The sequence below is a fragment of the Haplochromis burtoni genome, unplaced genomic scaffold, assembly GCF_018398535.1.
Source record: "Haplochromis burtoni strain Fernald_Lab_line unplaced genomic scaffold, NCSU_Asbu1 Contig_28, whole genome shotgun sequence".
NCBI classification, from domain to species: Eukaryota; Metazoa; Chordata; class Actinopteri; order Cichliformes; family Cichlidae; genus Haplochromis; species Haplochromis burtoni.
In genome coordinates, this window is record NW_024582389.1 from 2,989,961 (window position 1) to 3,007,460 (window position 17,500).

The window sequence follows — 17,500 nt, forward strand, 5'->3', positions numbered from 1 at the left end:
GTGTGTGTGTGTGTGTGTGTGTGTGTGTGTGTGTGTGTGTATGGTAAGTGGTTAGTCAGGTCCCTCTGGCCACTGTGTCATTAGCGGGAGGCTAACTTGGTTTTTGTGGCTCGTATTGTGCTTAATCGCTTGACAGCTCTTGGTTAACCTGTGGTTTGCCACCGCACAGACGACTCATCGACTGTGTGTATACATGCGCCCGTGTGTGCTCTCACATGCAGATGTGCGTATCCGTTTGCTCACGTGCGTTTCTCGCAGCGCCTGTGTCTGCTGGTGTGCCCCCACATGACATGGTTTGCAGAATGTGTGTTATTGGTGTCATTAGTCTAGTGTAGCCACAGTGCTGATTTGGAGCAGAGCTAATAGGTCTCATTAAATGTCATTTTGAGCTAATAGACAGGGAGTGGTTGTTTAAACCAATATGCTTTTATAGGTGGTTCTGTCTCCTTTCAGCTGCTCCTGACGGTGGCTGTGGCCAGCTGAGACAAACTTCCTGAGTGATAATAGCCGAGCCGTATTAACGCAATATACAAGCCTTTCTGTCCAAACCCACTATTCTCATTATAGTTAATTGATGACAGACAAGCACAGAGGGTGACAAAAACCATTGTGGCATTACACATACTGTGTCTTGCTGTGGCGTAACACGGTGGTTATTTCTCATAACTTGGTGTGTGTGACGCGTGTGTGCGCGAATGTTGTGTGTCAGCAGTGGAGGTTAGCGGTCAGGCCCGTCTCTGCACTATGGGGTTTGAAGCCGTATGGTCTCGGGGGTTCTGGGCATGGGGACGGGGTCGTGTTTTGGTTCAGGTTTGGTCAGGGTGTTAACAAGTCTGGTGAAGAAGCCATGGTACTTACAAGCCTGCAGACAATATTAGTGGTTCAGGAGACCTGTCTGCCAAGCCAAACTCGTGCAACACACACACACTCTCACACACACTTAGATGCACAATACTTCCATATGGAGTTATGCTTCTCTATGTACTTGATGATAATAACTTAACTTGCAGCTACTTGGTGCTTTGAAGAGTAAAACTGAAGACAAGAGTGTGTGCATATTTTCAATAATATTATGAAATAAATGATTTTAAAAAACATTTTTACAAATATATATATGTACCCCCAAAACAGGAAAATCAACGCTGGCTTTCCTAACCAGGAATTCCAAAGCTGGGGAGTCCTCACGGCAAAAGTTCCATCATTGTTTTCACAAATCTGGATTAGGAATATCCAGAATAAAACGCTGCTTACTCTAATATATATAATTAGATTATTTCTCTTGAACAAGATAATTTTCATTAAAACCTCGTACGTTTCAGTTTAGCTGGAAAAAGATGACTCAGGACTTTGGCATTAGGAGTGGTGCATGATTGATAGAGAAACAAAAACATGTCACTTAATTAGCAGTGTTACTACTTGGTGAGCTTTTGTTGTGGAGCTTATTAAATTAATGAGTTTAAACTGAATGAGTGATACTTAATTTACAGTAAAGAACACGGAGAAAATAACAGCCAACAAAAGAGTTGCTATTTTGTAATAAAATGAACTGACACTTTATTAAAACTGAAAATAAACCGATCGCAGACACACTCTGACACAGATTTGCTGCTCTTTCATTTTTAGTGGTTTCTTTTCTTTATCACCTTATTGTGATTCCTGTGGGCAGCTTGTGTCAATATTGCTGTGTTGTGAGCTTCTCTGTGATTGGTTCTTGTCTGGCACACTCTCAGCTGGGTTAATACGCAAAATGTAGTGCCTACTGTTGGATATAATGATACAAAAAAATGCCTCCAAACATTTATATATTACACACCTACAAATGCCATTGCAGGGGCTTGTACAGTAAGTGCTAAAGTGCCATTTGCATTAAACCGTTAAATTCAAATGATGTCAGACAGATACCATTTAATATCCTTGAATTATGTTCAGGAATGAAGCCCTCTACGTGTCTGGATTATTGTACCCTTTCAGTTACTGCCTTAAGCAGTAACTGAAGCAGTGTTCTTTTGTTCATCATCCAAGTAATTAAAGAGGATTTCAGAAGATTCACCTATCGGCTACAGCCACACTTGAAACAGCTTTTACAATGGTAGCTGAACAAATAAAAGTCATCCAAACATCAGGAGGGAAAAAAAGGCAATGAAATGAACGATGAACAGAGTAGGAAGGTGGGGAAAAGGGCAGAGGGAAAAAAGAAAAGAAATACTTCAGGCTTTTCTAGAGGCGGCCAGTCACTTGAATGTCTTATGAAGTCCCTTGAAGACGTGCCAAGGCGTCTAAAGAACAAAATAATCCAGTGGGAGGGAGAGACAAAGAAGACAACAGAAGAATGGAGAGCGAGAAAGGGAGGCAGAAGTGAATCATAAGGAGATATAAAGATAACGAGACAGAGTCTGGGTTTGTTTGGCCCCGAGATGCGACAAAAACATCTCAGATGGATTTGTTCTCCCCTGTTCTGAATCAAAAGACATTAATGCGAGCAGAGAGGTGCAGAAGGAGCCTGTCTGAAAGCCACACATGAGCTAAACTCTGTGTGTGTGTGCGTTTGGTGGGTGGTGTGTGTGTGCGCGCTGGTGCTCTTTAAACTTTGTACAGTATTGTACAAATGTGTATAAAGTGTGTTTGCATTCAATAAATGTATCGCCTTTGGGAATTTTGTGTGTGCGCGTGTGTGTGTGTGCCCTTCCCTTGCCTGGCTAGCTTCCTCCGGGCTGGAACGCATGGACCACACAGACGGCTGGCAGCGCTCCACGACAGCCTGGCTCCCCCTTTCCCTCTTTCTCCTTCACTCCTTTGCTCGCTGCCTCGTCTCCTACACCTCCTCTCTCCTCTCTTTTTTCACCTCATCATCGTTTCCCTCTTTTCCCCCCTTCAGTTCTGTTTTTATTCTCTCTTCTTTTTCTCTTCTCCCCACCTCGTCTCCCTTTATACCAGACCCCCATGGTAGACGTGCGTTTGGCTGTCACCCACTAAGCCACGCTTTGCCAGCTTCAGATTGCAACGTGAAATAATTCATTGTTTCTGACCACTCACAAAAACAACATGGCCACTGTGAAAGCTCCAAATAAAAAAGTGAAATATGGAACCAGCGTATTCATTCATCCAGTTTACTGTTCCACCGTGAGATGACTGACACACACAAACACAGACGGGCTGATTCAACCCAGGCTCCATGAGTATTGGGGGAGAGGTGGGGGGTCTGAATCAGCCCCAGTGATACATTCATCCAGGCTCTCCTGGTGATCATAAACCAGACTGAAGGGCTTAGAGGGCACGATGTGACACCAAATATATAAATTATTCCATTTATTCAGGATTTTCTGTTGCTCTGCATTTTCCTCAGATTTTACTTAGTCAGGCTTGAGGTAGGAGAATTTCCCACTGATGTTTCTGTGGTGACACTTGAAACTTGATAAGTTTGAGGAGGAGGAGGAGCTTTAAATGAACAGATCAGCGTTCTAAAAATACACTTCTTGATAGGCAATGACAGTCGATTCCAGCCTCGGGCGTAGGCTAAAGCCAGGAGTAATGATGGTAATCTGGGATCAGTTCAAAATGTCCAGTCCATTGAAATTGCATGCCTCTTTGCTTATCAATTACTTCAAACGGTGCTAGCAAGTTTTTCAGACAGCTGTGCATTACGCAATAATATCAGCTCATTGCAGACTCACACCTGACTCACTTGTAGACTCTTATTTTCCAACTATTCTCAGTGTTTCCAACAGATTTAAGCTGGGAGGATGGGAGGATCCTCCCCCCTCTGGTCTATATGACCCTGCCGCTGCTAGGGAAAGAATTTTATCCAGATATGATTGTTGAAGGATGACCCAGGTCAGTTCAGTTTCTACTTTTCATAAAGCCAGAAACCACCACTGTTTCAGAGTGTAAAACTACAATTAGCTAAATAAAAGAGAAGTGAACTTGATTCAGAGAGTCCGGTGACTCGCAGAAACATCCTTGAAATACTCCTACTGCGTGTCAAATATTTGCCTCATTGCTGACATCTGAATTCCCTACAAAGGTGTGTCCTGCAGCTTCTTCTTTTGACTTGTTGAATTGTACTGGAGCTGCTGTCTGCGACAGTTATGTTAAGCGCACAATTTGATGGCTTTGGTGTAGCGGTTGTGGCCTACTAACTATTCAGCAGGGGTCCTAACCATCATTCACAGGTTAGAACCTGAAGCTCTAGTCAAGTCATTTTCACATTTTTATTAACTCTCAAATCCAAAAGTTCATAACAGTAATCTGTTACAGTATTCTTGTTAATGCTGTGGTAATATGTCTAAGCTCTGAACTTGTTTGGCTAAGGTTTATAATTATTCTGCAAACATTACAGTGAAAGCAATAACTCAATAACCAGCCTGCTCTAACAGGCTTTAAAGTATATAGGACCACAATGGTTACTGGATTGTTTTTATGGGGGGAAAACAATAACATCTCCCACACTTATTTTTTTTTTACAGATTACACCATGGAATTAGATTTAGTTAAGATTCTTTGCTGTAAAATGTTTTAATTTATGGGGGGAAAAACACCAGGTCCCCTGTTTAGACTGCAGCTACTGTAGGTAGTGTTTGTTCTGCTTTGCTGCGTCGGTGAGTTTACCATTGCAGCAGAGCAGATCTGCTGGTTCTGTTTAGATTGGGCCTCCTGTCATCCTGTCAGACGGAGCCACCCACATCTGAGGATGCGATGAAGAGTAGCTGAATCATATCGAGGGCTGTCATAATAGCAACCCGGCCATAACGCCAGCCAGATATGAGAAGAGCTGGGGTGCGCTAATTAGCAGAGACTGAACTGGCACATCAATAAAATCTGTCTCTAGCTTGGAGACATTATCTAAGATAAGCATAAAGACCTGTGACTGTCACCACCTCCTGCATGCACTAATTATTATATTATATCTTGTTTTTTTAATCTGTACAAAATTCGTTAACACTGCACGCAGCCTAGCTTAGCTTAGCTTAGCCTAGCATAGCTGTTTCACCAGTGTCCTGTGTTTGATAAGCTTTGCTGTCTGCCTGTAATTTCATGTGTACATACATTTGCTATAAAAATTCATAAAAAAGGCACAAAATTCTTCAAACTTTTCTAATATTTTAACTATTGAAGCTCCTGAAGCTTTTTTAAAAGGACATTGATACACCACACGATGCAAAATCCCTACACAAACCGCTATCCGGCTAAAAGAAATGTATACGGTATTTGAGGGATATTCCCAGCCAGGAAATAACAGCCAACCATTAGTCAAAGATCTCTGTGCTCAGGCTCAGATTCAATCTAATGCTGCCATTAATTATGGAAGACTTATATTGTGTTTGCCTACTTGCTCTTACTAACTGTTATCAGATCAGCAGGGGTGAGCTGGATCCAGACTTATTTCTCTGGAACGGCTGAAATAATACTATCCTAGGATCAGCGTGCAACCGTGCGAGTTGAGATACTATCTATAGAGGTGTTATCTAATCATTCTAAATCTTAGTTTGTGTGTGTGACTAAGTGTGTAGTGGCTGAGTGCAAACACGCATGATTGCGCATGCAGTAGGAGTGTGTATCCATACATCCTTTTGTTTTTTCTGCGTTTCTGGTGTTTCCGTGTGTGTGCGAGTTGTTCACATCTGGTCTGAATCTGTCCATGTTTCCGGGCGCTGGCTGGGCAGGGAAGTGGCAGGCGCTATCGAAAATCTCCGCTGTTTTCACAGGGATGATGGGAATCTCAGGGACTTTCCCTACGGCAGTGAAATCATCCGCCTTTCCCGCTCCTTTAAATACCCCCGGCTCATTCCTCCGCCCTGCTAGGGTTCCGATAAAACAGCTGAGACATCTTGTGTTTGGCAACAGTTGTCCTCTAAAAGGTGTAATTAACTCATGAAAAACTGTATTTACTGTCAAGGCCTGCTAAACTAATGGACTTGAGGTCTGGCTGGTTGGAGTGTAAATTGGACCTTAATGTGGTGGTTGACATGCAGCATTCCTATAGGAGGAAAAAATACAAAGGCTTCCTTTAAAACGGAGTGTCATCCATAGATTTGTTGACATTTACAGTGGCTGAGGATGGAAGCTGAATGAAACTGTAACAGAAGTGAAGTTAGCTTGTTGTATGTCGTGTCAGTATAATTTTTATCTTCTTAAACATCTGTCTATATTTTAGGATCGTCAACAAATATGTTGAAATCCTAAAGTCTCCCTAACTGTTTCACCATTCAGCACTCCTCACAGAACCTGCGTCGCCTAACCAGCCCAGAGCTCTTAATTTACTGGTCATCAGGGTCTCTCCCTCGCCGGCGTTGCCTCCCTGCTCGCGCCTGTCCCCCTCTGTCTCCCATCATCCCCCTATGGTCTCCCATTGCTATTTATTCCCATCACTAGGAAACAGGCTGTGCACAAAGCCTGCTCTGTGTCCCGAGGCTTTTTTAGAATAGAAACTGGGTCTGTTGAAAATGGAAACGCTATGATTGACTGGGCGCAGCTTGCACAGAGAGACGAGGAATGCCAGCGAGAGGCACAAATTATCTGCAGGAACGATGGGGAAATATTATTAATGAAATATGGGCTTGAATTATGTTATAAAGTCTTCAATAAGCTGAGGTCTTTTAGTAGCCGCTATTATTCTCCTTTCCAGAGCAGCTAGAGGAGACCGATGATGAGATTGTCTATTTATTTTGAGCTGGATGATGCCAGTCCGGTAACGTCATTGTAATAAAAATCATGGTCTGTCTGACTGTCACTGGCTGCCTTCTTTTTTTTTCTCTGCCGCCATTCTCAAGTCTCAATTTCATTGCACCACTGTTTGGTATTAAAGTTCCAAGCAGTTGTTCCAGAGTAAATTAATTTGTTGTGAGAGAGTCACATGGTTTGTAGCAGCATAACTGAGGCTGAAATAATGCTTTGTTGCAGTAGTGGAAAAATGTTCGACTGTTATGGGCGGTTTCTAAAAGAATTTCTGTCTTAGTTGAATAAATACAAAACGACAAACTTAGATAATCAGCACAAACAGGAAAGATGGATACGACATGCAGCGGAGCCCCTCAGCTGGGATGTCATCGGTACACATAGTTAGGCTGCGGGGCAGCTCTTATTTTTCTTTGATCTCTCTAATGATGCCTTAGTGATGATTCTTTTTAAAGCTCTTTTTTGTTCGCCCTCTCCTGTGCACCCACCCGGTGTTATAAGAGTATTGGCAGGCCTTTGTTCCCAGCTCAGGCAGCAGTCAGGTTAGGCAGGATTCTGAAGTAGCGCGCTGTTTCTGCCTGAGCCAGCTGGAGCCCTGCCAAGCACAGCAGGAGTTTCTACTCTGTTTGATATTTACTTTACCGCCTTTACAGGAGAACTAGTGCAAGACCAGACAGACACACTGACACAGGACTGTGTCGGTGTTAAAGAGAACTCTCTGTGTGTGTGTGTGTGTGTGTGTGTGTGTGTGTGTGTGTGTGTGTGTGTGTGTGTGTGTGTGTGTGTGTGTGCGTCCAGGCCTCTCTTTCTACCCCACCTTTACTAAACTATAATCTACACCTGTGGGCCCTGGGCAGGTTTTGCACTGGTTCCCACTACAAGGCCAAACGGACTGCTAAGACAGGCTCAGACATCATCTTGCATTTGTGTACAACCTAAATTGTATGTGTTAGCAGCGTGCATATGTGTTTGTATGTTGGAGGAGTGTAGAGTTACCAGGCTGAGAGAGTGGAATAGAATCGGGGATATAAAGGGTGTAAAATTATTGGTAAAGGAATGCAGGAAGAGAAAATGCATAATATATTTGGCATAGGTTATGACTCATGTGGGGATAATGGGGCAATGGCGTGAGAGCTTGTGTTTACTAGTGGAAGAAGCCTCAGGTTAAAAATTAACATACATCAGAACATCTCTTTTTATTCCCATTCAAAAAGATCCAAGGAATTTGCCTATGACTTTGTTACTTAAGTGAGCCTCTAAGGTTCAGGAGCAGCAAACAACCTAAGAGTTGAACGTTGCCCAGAACTTTTCTTTCACAGTGATAAAAATATTCTTTGCTGGCAACATCGGAGCACTTACAGTCAGTGTTTAAATGGGTGTTTCGCTACTGCCTGCGTCCCGTCAATATAACAGTGCTTTGTTTTGTTTTTCTGTGTCTGCAGGGCATCGTCAGAAGCTCGAGGATCCTCCCAAAACTGGTCTGTTCTCCGACCGCCTCAGCGAGCTAGAGAGGATGAGGGTGAGGGTCGCGGTTCCGACACAAGCTCCCCGGCCAGCTCTCAACACGGCGGCCAACTCCTTCAACCCACAGGGACAGACGCAGATAACAGGTGAGCCGCCAAGGACAGCTAATACAAACCTCCTGGTGTTGATGGAGAATCCAGGCGTTGGAAGCGTCCAGGAAGTGTGCATGCACAGAATCTCTTAGCATGCTGTTCCGTATCTGATCTTAAACTTCTGCGATTTTATAGTTCCTTGTTATAAGTTTCAAATACAAATATTTTGCTGTTGCCCAAGCTTTGTGTGTGTATGTGTCATCTAGGATACCAAAAGCCTCCTTGTGCTGAACATGATATGATCATACTCTGCTGTCATCCTGCAAAATTGAGTTGCCAAAATTCCAAATTGTATTAAGTCTTCATATTTTCACGTGTGAAGAAATCCTCACACAGACACACATGCTTTGAACTGTGGATGCACACAAGGAAAGGAAGGTTTTAAAGGAGTTAGCGGGCATTTTTATTTTTAAAATTTGACGTTTTTCACATCGCTTCCCTTCCAAGAAAGTATAACCAAGTTGACGCATGGAATAGGCGCGTGTCCAACACGTGCCATGCTTTTTCTGGACAGGCGGGCTGAGTCACAAACCGAGCACCGTTTACTGTATGTAAGGTGAAATATTAAACCCCAATTGGAGCCTCAGACACATCCTGAGCCACAAAACACCAAGCACGGTGCCTCTGAGATCATCTGTCTTTCTCTGCTCCATCACTCTATCAATCTTAGAAGGTAACAAAATCTCTCACGGTTTGGGATGGCTGCTACCCGATCACCCAAATCTCTGGAGGCACGTCACACGTCGTCATTTAGCTCTTAGTTAATCTCTGTCACGGTTTTGTGTTGCGACTCGATGGATCGTTGAGGGCACGGTTTCGCAGCAAAGCAGTGCGGGGGTGACAATTGTACACTGGACTGAAAGTAGCACGCGAGCTAACTGCCAAACAGGTGCTGCTTGATTGATAAGATTGTTTGGTTTCTTTGGGTTTTTTGGCATGCCTCCTCACCTTCTGTGATCTGACAAAAACAGTGAAACAATCAAATAGTTTAGTTTTGTCATGCACACATAAACACGCGCACACATATACTTTCTGTCTCAATCAGCTTCCATTCTGAGTCCTTGTTGCCGCACAGACACAATGATAAAGTGTTGTGGTTGTCTGCCGGTGTGTTTACACCGTGGCTGAGTGCCAGCGAGGCTCTCTGTGCCTCAGCTGCGAGCACACAGTTTTACAAGGCAAACAGGAAGATCTTCTCTCTAAAAGGTAAACATTAGAAGTCTTATTATTAAAAAATGTTGCATAACATGCCCGAGTGATATTTAACCCTAAACACAGGCGCGGAGAAGCATAGCGACGGATCAAGTCCACAGCTCGTTGTGTTATTGTTGCCAACCTTCCCGCCCCCCCTCCCAAAAAAAATCTGAATATTTGAACAAGCTTGTGGGCCAGTGGTAATTCTTTCGTTCTTCCTTTCTTTTCCTGTCTTGTGTTTTCTTTATACGTCTTTCTGTAATCTTCCCCCCTCTTTCCCACTTCCATTTCTGTCCTCTCTCCCTCCGTTTCTCCCCTTCAGACCCTCGTCAGTCCCAGTCCTCTCCTCCCTGGTCGTACGAACAGACGTATCCGTCCTACCTGAGTCCCATGGCGTCCCCCTCGGTCCACTCCACCACCCCCCTCTCCTCCAGCCGAGCCACAGGTCTGCCTGCCATCAGTGACGTGCCTAGACGATTGCCAGGTACTGTCAGGGTCATTTAATCTGCTACAAGTAATTTAGTTTACAACATTTTACAACAAGTTTGCAGCATTTTTCTTACAGCGAGAAAGAGGGGGTAGGGGTGGAGAGACAGGCACACACGCACTTTCACACTGTGAAAAGCAGAAACGTATACAAAGAGGGGAGAAAAAACTATGAGCTACTATTTAAGAGAGAATAATTCAGCAAAGCAAGCTCATTCTCAGGCGAACGTGAGGAATGAGGCCATATTGTCCAACCATCTCTCCAGAGAACGCTTTGCTTGATGTTTTTCAAACAGTCGAGGGAAAAAAAACAACTATTGTTTCCTTTTTCTTTTTTTCTTTTTTTTTTCCAAGCTCAGAGCCTTTGATCCCAGAGGAGCATGGGTAATAACAGGCCCAGGGATAATAACAGGCTCGTGACTGACAAATAAAGTGTCTTTACAGCGATGTGCCACTCTCTCAAGGCATTCTGGGTAATTGCATTAGCCAGTCTGTTTGCAGTAACGGCAGCATCTGTGTTCCAATTTGTCCCCGTTTTTCCCCCAATGTAAGAGCTCCTTTAAAATCCCTGCACGCCGCCAGACGAGTTTCTGCCCTGTACACCTGTTTGACTCACTGCCACCAGTTTTTTTTCTACACTACTTTTTGTTTCTGTTTCCTTGTGCTAACATACTACACCCTCCTCTGTGTGCATGTGTGTGTGTGTGTGCCCCGAGCGAGGGTGAGTGATTAAGCGATGCAGCCATGTGACTCTGCATTAGAAAGGGTTTAAAATCCCGCCAGCTGCCTTGTCAACTTTGATTAGTTTGGTCGCTCACTTCAGCTTTCATCTAGCGAGCGTTGGTCTTTGTTCTCAAAGCGCGAGCACCAACACGGGGGCAAAAACTCGCCTCCCCACTTTTACCCAGTCGCACACCTCAAGCGCTTAATGCCTCCTAAGCGATGTGACTAAGGCTCTCAGATCTCCAGAGATCATGTTGACACCTCGCCAGGCGGCTGTGTAACCGTATCCAGCCGCAGAACATACCGACGAGCACGAGCAGAAGCTGATATGGATGCTGTATCGGGGTTCCGCCCTCCCTTAAGCGGTCCGGCTCGTGTGTCAAAATGTTACATTTGCTCAGAAGCGATTGCAAAAAAAGTTCATCAGTCAAGTCAAACACCTCATTCGGAAGCAACGCCCCCGAGTTTTGTAACATCCTTCCAAACATTCAGACGTTTACACTCTGGTTTTATTTAGGCTGATAAAGTTCGATCTGGCCCATCATCACAGGGCCTCTTTGAGCACAAAAATAGGTCCTGAAGTTAAAAGCAGGGGGTTTATTGAACAGCGCCGGTCACGTCTGAGATCACACTGCCCCTCTGCAACAGAGAGACAATCGCCTACTATTTCTATTAGAATCAAACGGATCTCGGGGGGGAAAGAGGAAGTTTAAAGGCCTTAATTAGCAGCATATGCTATCTGACGCTGCAGCGACAAACCCGGCTTCGCAATCCCTCCCTGCACATAAACACTGCGCCCACCTCCCCTCCTCTTCCCCACCACCCCCTGTCCTCTCGCAGCAGACATGGTGACACAGAAGACGCCTGGTGATTTATGATAAGAGCGCCATGGCTGGACTAAACCGCTGAGAGGGAGACGGGGAGAGAGGGGAGGGGAGGACCTCCTATTCTCCTTAAACTCTTCGCCCAGCGCGAAGCTCGCCGCAGCCAGTTAGTGGTTTTTTGGGTATTTTTTAAAGGGATGAAGCGAAAAGAGGAACGAAGGGTGAGATGGAGCAGCTCCTTCTCATCCCCCCCTCCCCACACACACACACACTCCTCCCGCGCGCGCTTGCACGGACACACACTCACACGGATACATACACACACAGGCTGGAGCCGATGGGAGGCGAGGAGAGGAGCCACATCAGAGCTCAGCCCTGCCTCATTATGGATCTCATGGAAACTGTTTCTGCTCAAAGTGTTTCCACATGTGCAGCTCCTGATTCATCCCAACTGCTTCTTTTTTTATGTGCATACAGTATTCACACACATACAGCTCCCCCCACCACCCCCACACGCACGCACAGATATATTTGCATGCATAAACAGTTGCACAGATGCACATAAACATGCACCAACACACTCACAGGAACATAAATATGCAAAGGTGTAAACATGCTTGCACGCGACTTTGCTGATGTGCGTTTGGTAACTTCATGGAAACCGAATAGCAGCAGCTGGAAAAAAAGCTGACTGAAGTTCATCGATATATCATTATTAATATTGATAGATGAAGGCTGCTCCGCAGCCGTGCCCGCAAAATCTATTAGCTTCTTCAGATTGGTTCATAGACAATTCAGTTTACTGCTGTTTAATTTCTCAAGAGACGTATTTGTTAAATTCAATTACTCTACAAGACAAAGTGCTAAATGGTTTAATAGTCCAAACCACATTCAGCGCAATCACAACTGACAAGCTGATGTGTGATTATTTAGGTTCCGTAATAAATCCTTCCTGTCGACGTCATAAAACACCGACGAAATTCACGTGTTTGTGCGTTTTGTGTTTTCACCTTTCAGGTTCCTCTGACCTGAGCCCATTCCCCGGTCAGTTCGAGCGCCAGTTCCCGAGCCTCTCCTCCCTCACAGAGAGCCGTTTCTCCAGCCCTCGGATGCACTACCCGGCAACCTTCACCTACACCCCGCCCGTCACCTCAGCCATGTCGCTGGGCAGCGCCCACTACCACACCTACCTTCCCCCTCCGTACCCGGGCTCCACCCAGAGTCAGAGCGGACCCTTCCAGACCAGCAGCACGCCCTATCTGTACTACGGGACGTCCTCCAACACGTACCAGTTTTCCATGGTTCCCGGCGGGGACCGCTCGCCGTCCCGGATGATCCCGCCTTGCACTAGCGCCTCCACGGGCACATCCCTGGTGAACCCTAACCTGCCCAGCCAGACAGAGGGAGGGGTGGACGGCGACGGAAGCCACAGTAACTCCCCAACTGTACTCAACCCCGGAGGCCGCATGGATGAAGCAGTCTGGAGGCCATATTGAAGGAGGCAGAGAGATAAGAAGTCAACTGATGTCATGGTTTGAAAGCACAAAACCTTTTCTTTCTTTCTTTTTTTAAATAAAAAGGGGATTTTTGAGCTTACATCAGCTGTCTCTACCTTTGGAAATTAAGGTTGAGATTAAAAAAGAGGGAGAGAGCAAGAGAGACCAAACGTGTGTGGACTTGTCCTCCTGGAATGTGTTTAGACCGTGGCGCTACAAAGGGAGTCAGTTTCAAAGCAATAATGAAAAAGACAGTTTTGGTTTACTAGGCCCAAGTGGATGAGACATTATTTCAGTTTTATCTTATTCCACAAAGCTAAAGGGATGCTTCGACGATATTTGTTAAAGACTGCCTCTTTTGTACAGTGTTTGTATTTCTTTAAGGCTTTTTTTGCAGAGCATGTTTTTTTGTGTTTTTTTTTTTTTTGTACTACGACAATATCAAGATGCAAGTTAAGCACTGAGTAGCAAGTAATAAGAGTAACGCATATGTTACTTTAAGTGGTGTGGACAGTAAATTTTGCTTTAAACCGATTAATTTAACTTGTATATTGTGGGTGAAACGATGTAGATTGAGGCGTTTTCTTCGTTTTAACTTATAAAGCCATAAATTATGTATTGTATTTGAAACTTGAGTCAAAGAAAGGTAATCTGAATATTTTTGATGCATCTATATGACTAAGTTAAAATGATTTTTTTTTTTTTTGATAGGTAATTTAAGAAAGTACGTTTTGTTTTTGTTTTTCTGGTAGCACCCAAAGATTTAAAATCGTGTTGAATATGAAATGTAATTTCCAAAGAGTATTGCAACATTTTTTTTTCTGGTGTAACTTTCAGTTTAACTGCTATACACATCCAGAGCCCCACATCCTCGCGAGGCGTTGACACACATTTGGCTCGGAATTAAACCTTTGGTATTTATTGAGCAATAACTCGTATTGTGCCTCTTGGCAACATACCATTAAAGAGAGTTTCAATGGGGGAAAATAATTATCCGTTTGGGGAAATTCTGCTTGATTTCTTTGCTCTGTCTAGTCTGACATGCACACAGATACTTATGCATTTTCTCTTCCAAATAAGAAATGGTGCATTTAGACACGAATTGACGTCCAGCCCAAAGATGATTGCAGTGGGTACTGTGCCTAATGGCCCACTTTAAAAGAGGCAGGTCAGACTTTAAGGATCACTTATTTTGTGATACATGAACTCCTCAGGACTGGAAGAATCCTTGGTTGATCCCACAGATTTGCTATATCTGCATTTCTTTTTTTTCATACCCAGCCTGGCTGAAAGCACGGTCAAGATTATAGCTCTGACATGCCAAGTCTATTATAGCTTTCATATCCTATGTAAAAGATAGCTTTGAAAAAGTCTGTCTTAGTGTGTGACACACACACACACACACACACACACACACACAGGTTTGTATTTTTTCTTGCTTTCTGTCTTTTGGGTTAAAAAGGAAATCGCAGAGAAACAAAAGAGACTCTGGTGATCCTTTCGGCTTTTATTTATTTTCCAATTTTTACTCTGGGTTTACCGAATTGATTTTTACCCTCTTTATTGGCTAATGTCAACAATAAGGGTCTAAATCTAAAATCTCTCTGTGGGCTCGATATGAGGGGAGGTCTGGGTTTAAAAATTACCGTGCGAGATTTTAAAATGTGTTAAAGTTTAAGGGGAAAAAGTGCAAAACAACAACCAAAAAACACAAAACAACAAAGTGGTGATTGGATTCAGCTGCTGGCAGCAAACTGGTAACCAAAAAATATGGGAGACTTGTGTATGTTTATTTCATAAAGCACTTATTTCTTGTTTTATTTCTAGCAGCACTTGCGGCGGGCTGCCAGCAGGGCTCGTGGTTTTGGTCCTCAGTGGAGATGTAACGCCACTGGAGTCTCACACACACACACAGAATGGATAACACTTGGCCAAACAAGCCATTTATATTGGAGTTTAATCTGATTTCACAAGGCAGTTGGCATTTGTTTAAAAAAAAAAAAAAAAAAAGCATTTCTTTTCTTGCTTTCATACAGTATGATACTGAGTGCATGAAGGTAATATAATAACCCAATTTTTAAAAGCTGAGAAAAACATGGCCCTGTCCAAGGATCAGACTTCAAGCTTTTCATTTAAGATTTGCACGCACACTCTGCAGAGGATCTTCTCAACTCACACACACACACACACACACACACACACACACACATTTCTCCAGCAGCTTCAGCCCAGCACGAAAAGTACTTTTGCTGTTAGAGCGTAACATAAATAAACAAATTCAAAAACCTTTTAGATTGCTGTGATTTTATAGCATTTTCCCAAATACTATGCACATCTGTTGGAATTTATTTAATCTGCTTCACAAATCTTTTAAAAACTGTTTACACCTAAACGCAGCACTGACACCCTAACCTGTCCTCATCTGCTTCTGTTTGGGTTTTTTTGCTGTTCCTCAAAATACAAAGGTTCATTTTTTTTTTATTATTTTTTTTAATGTTGCGTACAAACTGTCATTAAAAAAAAAACTTGTATTATTCATTGATCAACATGTATGATATCCAGGAATTGTACCTGCTCTTATGTAAAGTTTACTCGTTATTTCTATTGTTATGCTCCTTCTCATGAACACTTGTCAGGAAACTCAATCTAATGGAGACTGTTAGACTTTGCTGGTACGTTTCATAAAGATCATAATTTGTTTTTCGATTGTTTGTTTTGTTTTGTTTTTTTAAGGGAAACACAGACCTGACAACAGTGAGTGAAATTGGCATTGTGATTGTACATTTTTGTTTATTTTAAGAATAAAATAGGAATTTTGTAACTTACTTCCCCCCCCCACCCACCCACCCGTCAGAATCATCTTGTTTCTCCACCAAAATCAGTTTTTCTTTCACCTTAATAGTAACAATAATAATGCAGTTCATGTGCAATGGGGACCCCAGAAGACTTCCCTGTGCTTATCTGACTCTGAGATACACACATTTACTTTAGAAACCACTGCTGTTACAAAATTACAGCCGTGTGATGAGGAAACTTGGAGTGGGAAAACATAGCCAGGTAATTGCATTTCCTTATACAGGATCTTTAATTTAAGAGCCTTAACTTTCTGGGTATTGGATTCAGTTTCCTCTACCTATTTCAAAATAAAAGCCATCACTCTGTCTACTCTTAATCGCCTGTGCACACTTAGCAGTCATTGCTGGTTCGATCTCTCCCTGAAACACGCTGATCTCTGCAGCGTGTTGGTCGTGTCATCTCTTGTCTGCCGCTCCGTCTGCACCAACATTGTCTTTGGACGCGGGCCTGAGGCGGTGTCGAACCTCCGTCCCTAACTGCACGCTCAGCCGGCGCACAACTGACATGGCTGCATTTCAAAGGTGAAGCGAAAACCCCAAGAGATGGAGACAGGGAGAACCAGGGGAAGCTGTTTTATATTATTCCAAGACATAATAGAGCCAATCCAAGCGTGCACGTACACAAGAAACAGAGACGGAGATCTACAGCATCCCCATGTGTTTTTTTTATGATCCAGATTGGGGAACATTCTCGGGATTTCCCTGAATATAGATTGCGTGGAAAAAGCTCCTGCTGGTTTCAGGTTCACATTCTCAGCGTTCTCAGCCATGTCTAGCAATTATCATAATGAACTCTGGAGGAGCAGCGGGACCCAGACACCCAGGGAAATTAGCATAATGTCCTCCATGCACGGGAGAGACAGCAGCGCCGAGGCAGACTCGTTTAAAGAGGGGTTGGAATAGAGCTTTTTGTCCCTGTTAAATTTTGGTGGTTGAACATGATGCCAGCGATGATGTGCGCTTGATTTTTATACCAGGTTGTAAGTAGTTTTGCAGCAGCACAGCTCAGACTGTATTTTCTTCCTTATATTATGCAATCAACTGACAGGAATACAAACAAGAGTTTATGAGGAGACAAAACCACTCCACTCAAAGGACTGTGCACACACAGATATACACACACACACACACACAACTGACAGCCCAATACAAACTGTTTACGTGACCTCTACAAACGTTTCAGAGGAGCAGCTCAGGCGGGAAGTGATCCTCAAGGGCCTCATACCACTCACAGAGCTGTATATATCTTCCTATGTTTCCGTCTCCACTAACAGAGCTGTGGGTTGAGTGTGTTTGTATGTGTGTGCGTGTGTGTGTGTGCGTGCATCTTGATTTCTCATTTAGTCCCAAGATAAACTGAGGCTGACGGGCTCTCCGGTGTGGGCTGTAGAACCAGCGTGAAGCCTTTGACCTCCCTGAACCGCTGTTACCTGATGTCATCTGGGCTTCAGTGTTTTGGAGCGACCACCGTCACGTCTCAGAGGATGACCATCTTCTCCGACTTCAGCCCACTCCCACCATAAAATATATAAAAACTGTCAGTAATTTGATGTGATGGTAACTGACACCTCTCCACCGACACCCACCCACTGCTTGATCCTTGAGATTTTCAAACTGTGACAACCATAACTGTG

General features: G+C 43.8%; 1 protein-coding gene across 5 annotated transcripts in view; it reads left to right on the top strand.

The window, feature by feature from the left end:
- runx2b (RUNX family transcription factor 2b) overlaps positions 1–15,836 on the top strand; it is a 42,052-nt gene extending 26,216 nt beyond the window's left edge. For 4 of the 5 annotated variants that reach the window (XM_005917741.3, XM_042219135.1, XM_042219136.1 and 1 more), the window contains 3 exons: positions 8,115–8,282; positions 9,805–9,966; positions 12,533–15,836. In XM_005917741.3, coding sequence (XP_005917803.1) covers positions 8,115–8,282; positions 9,805–9,966; positions 12,533–13,011 — 809 coding nt within the window. In that variant the 3' untranslated portion in view covers positions 13,012–15,836. The remainder of the gene's footprint in view (positions 1–8,114; positions 8,283–9,804; positions 9,967–12,532) is intronic. The other variant, XM_042219137.1, reaches the window with a different exon arrangement.
- The last annotated feature ends 1,664 nt before the right edge of the window (positions 15,837–17,500 follow it).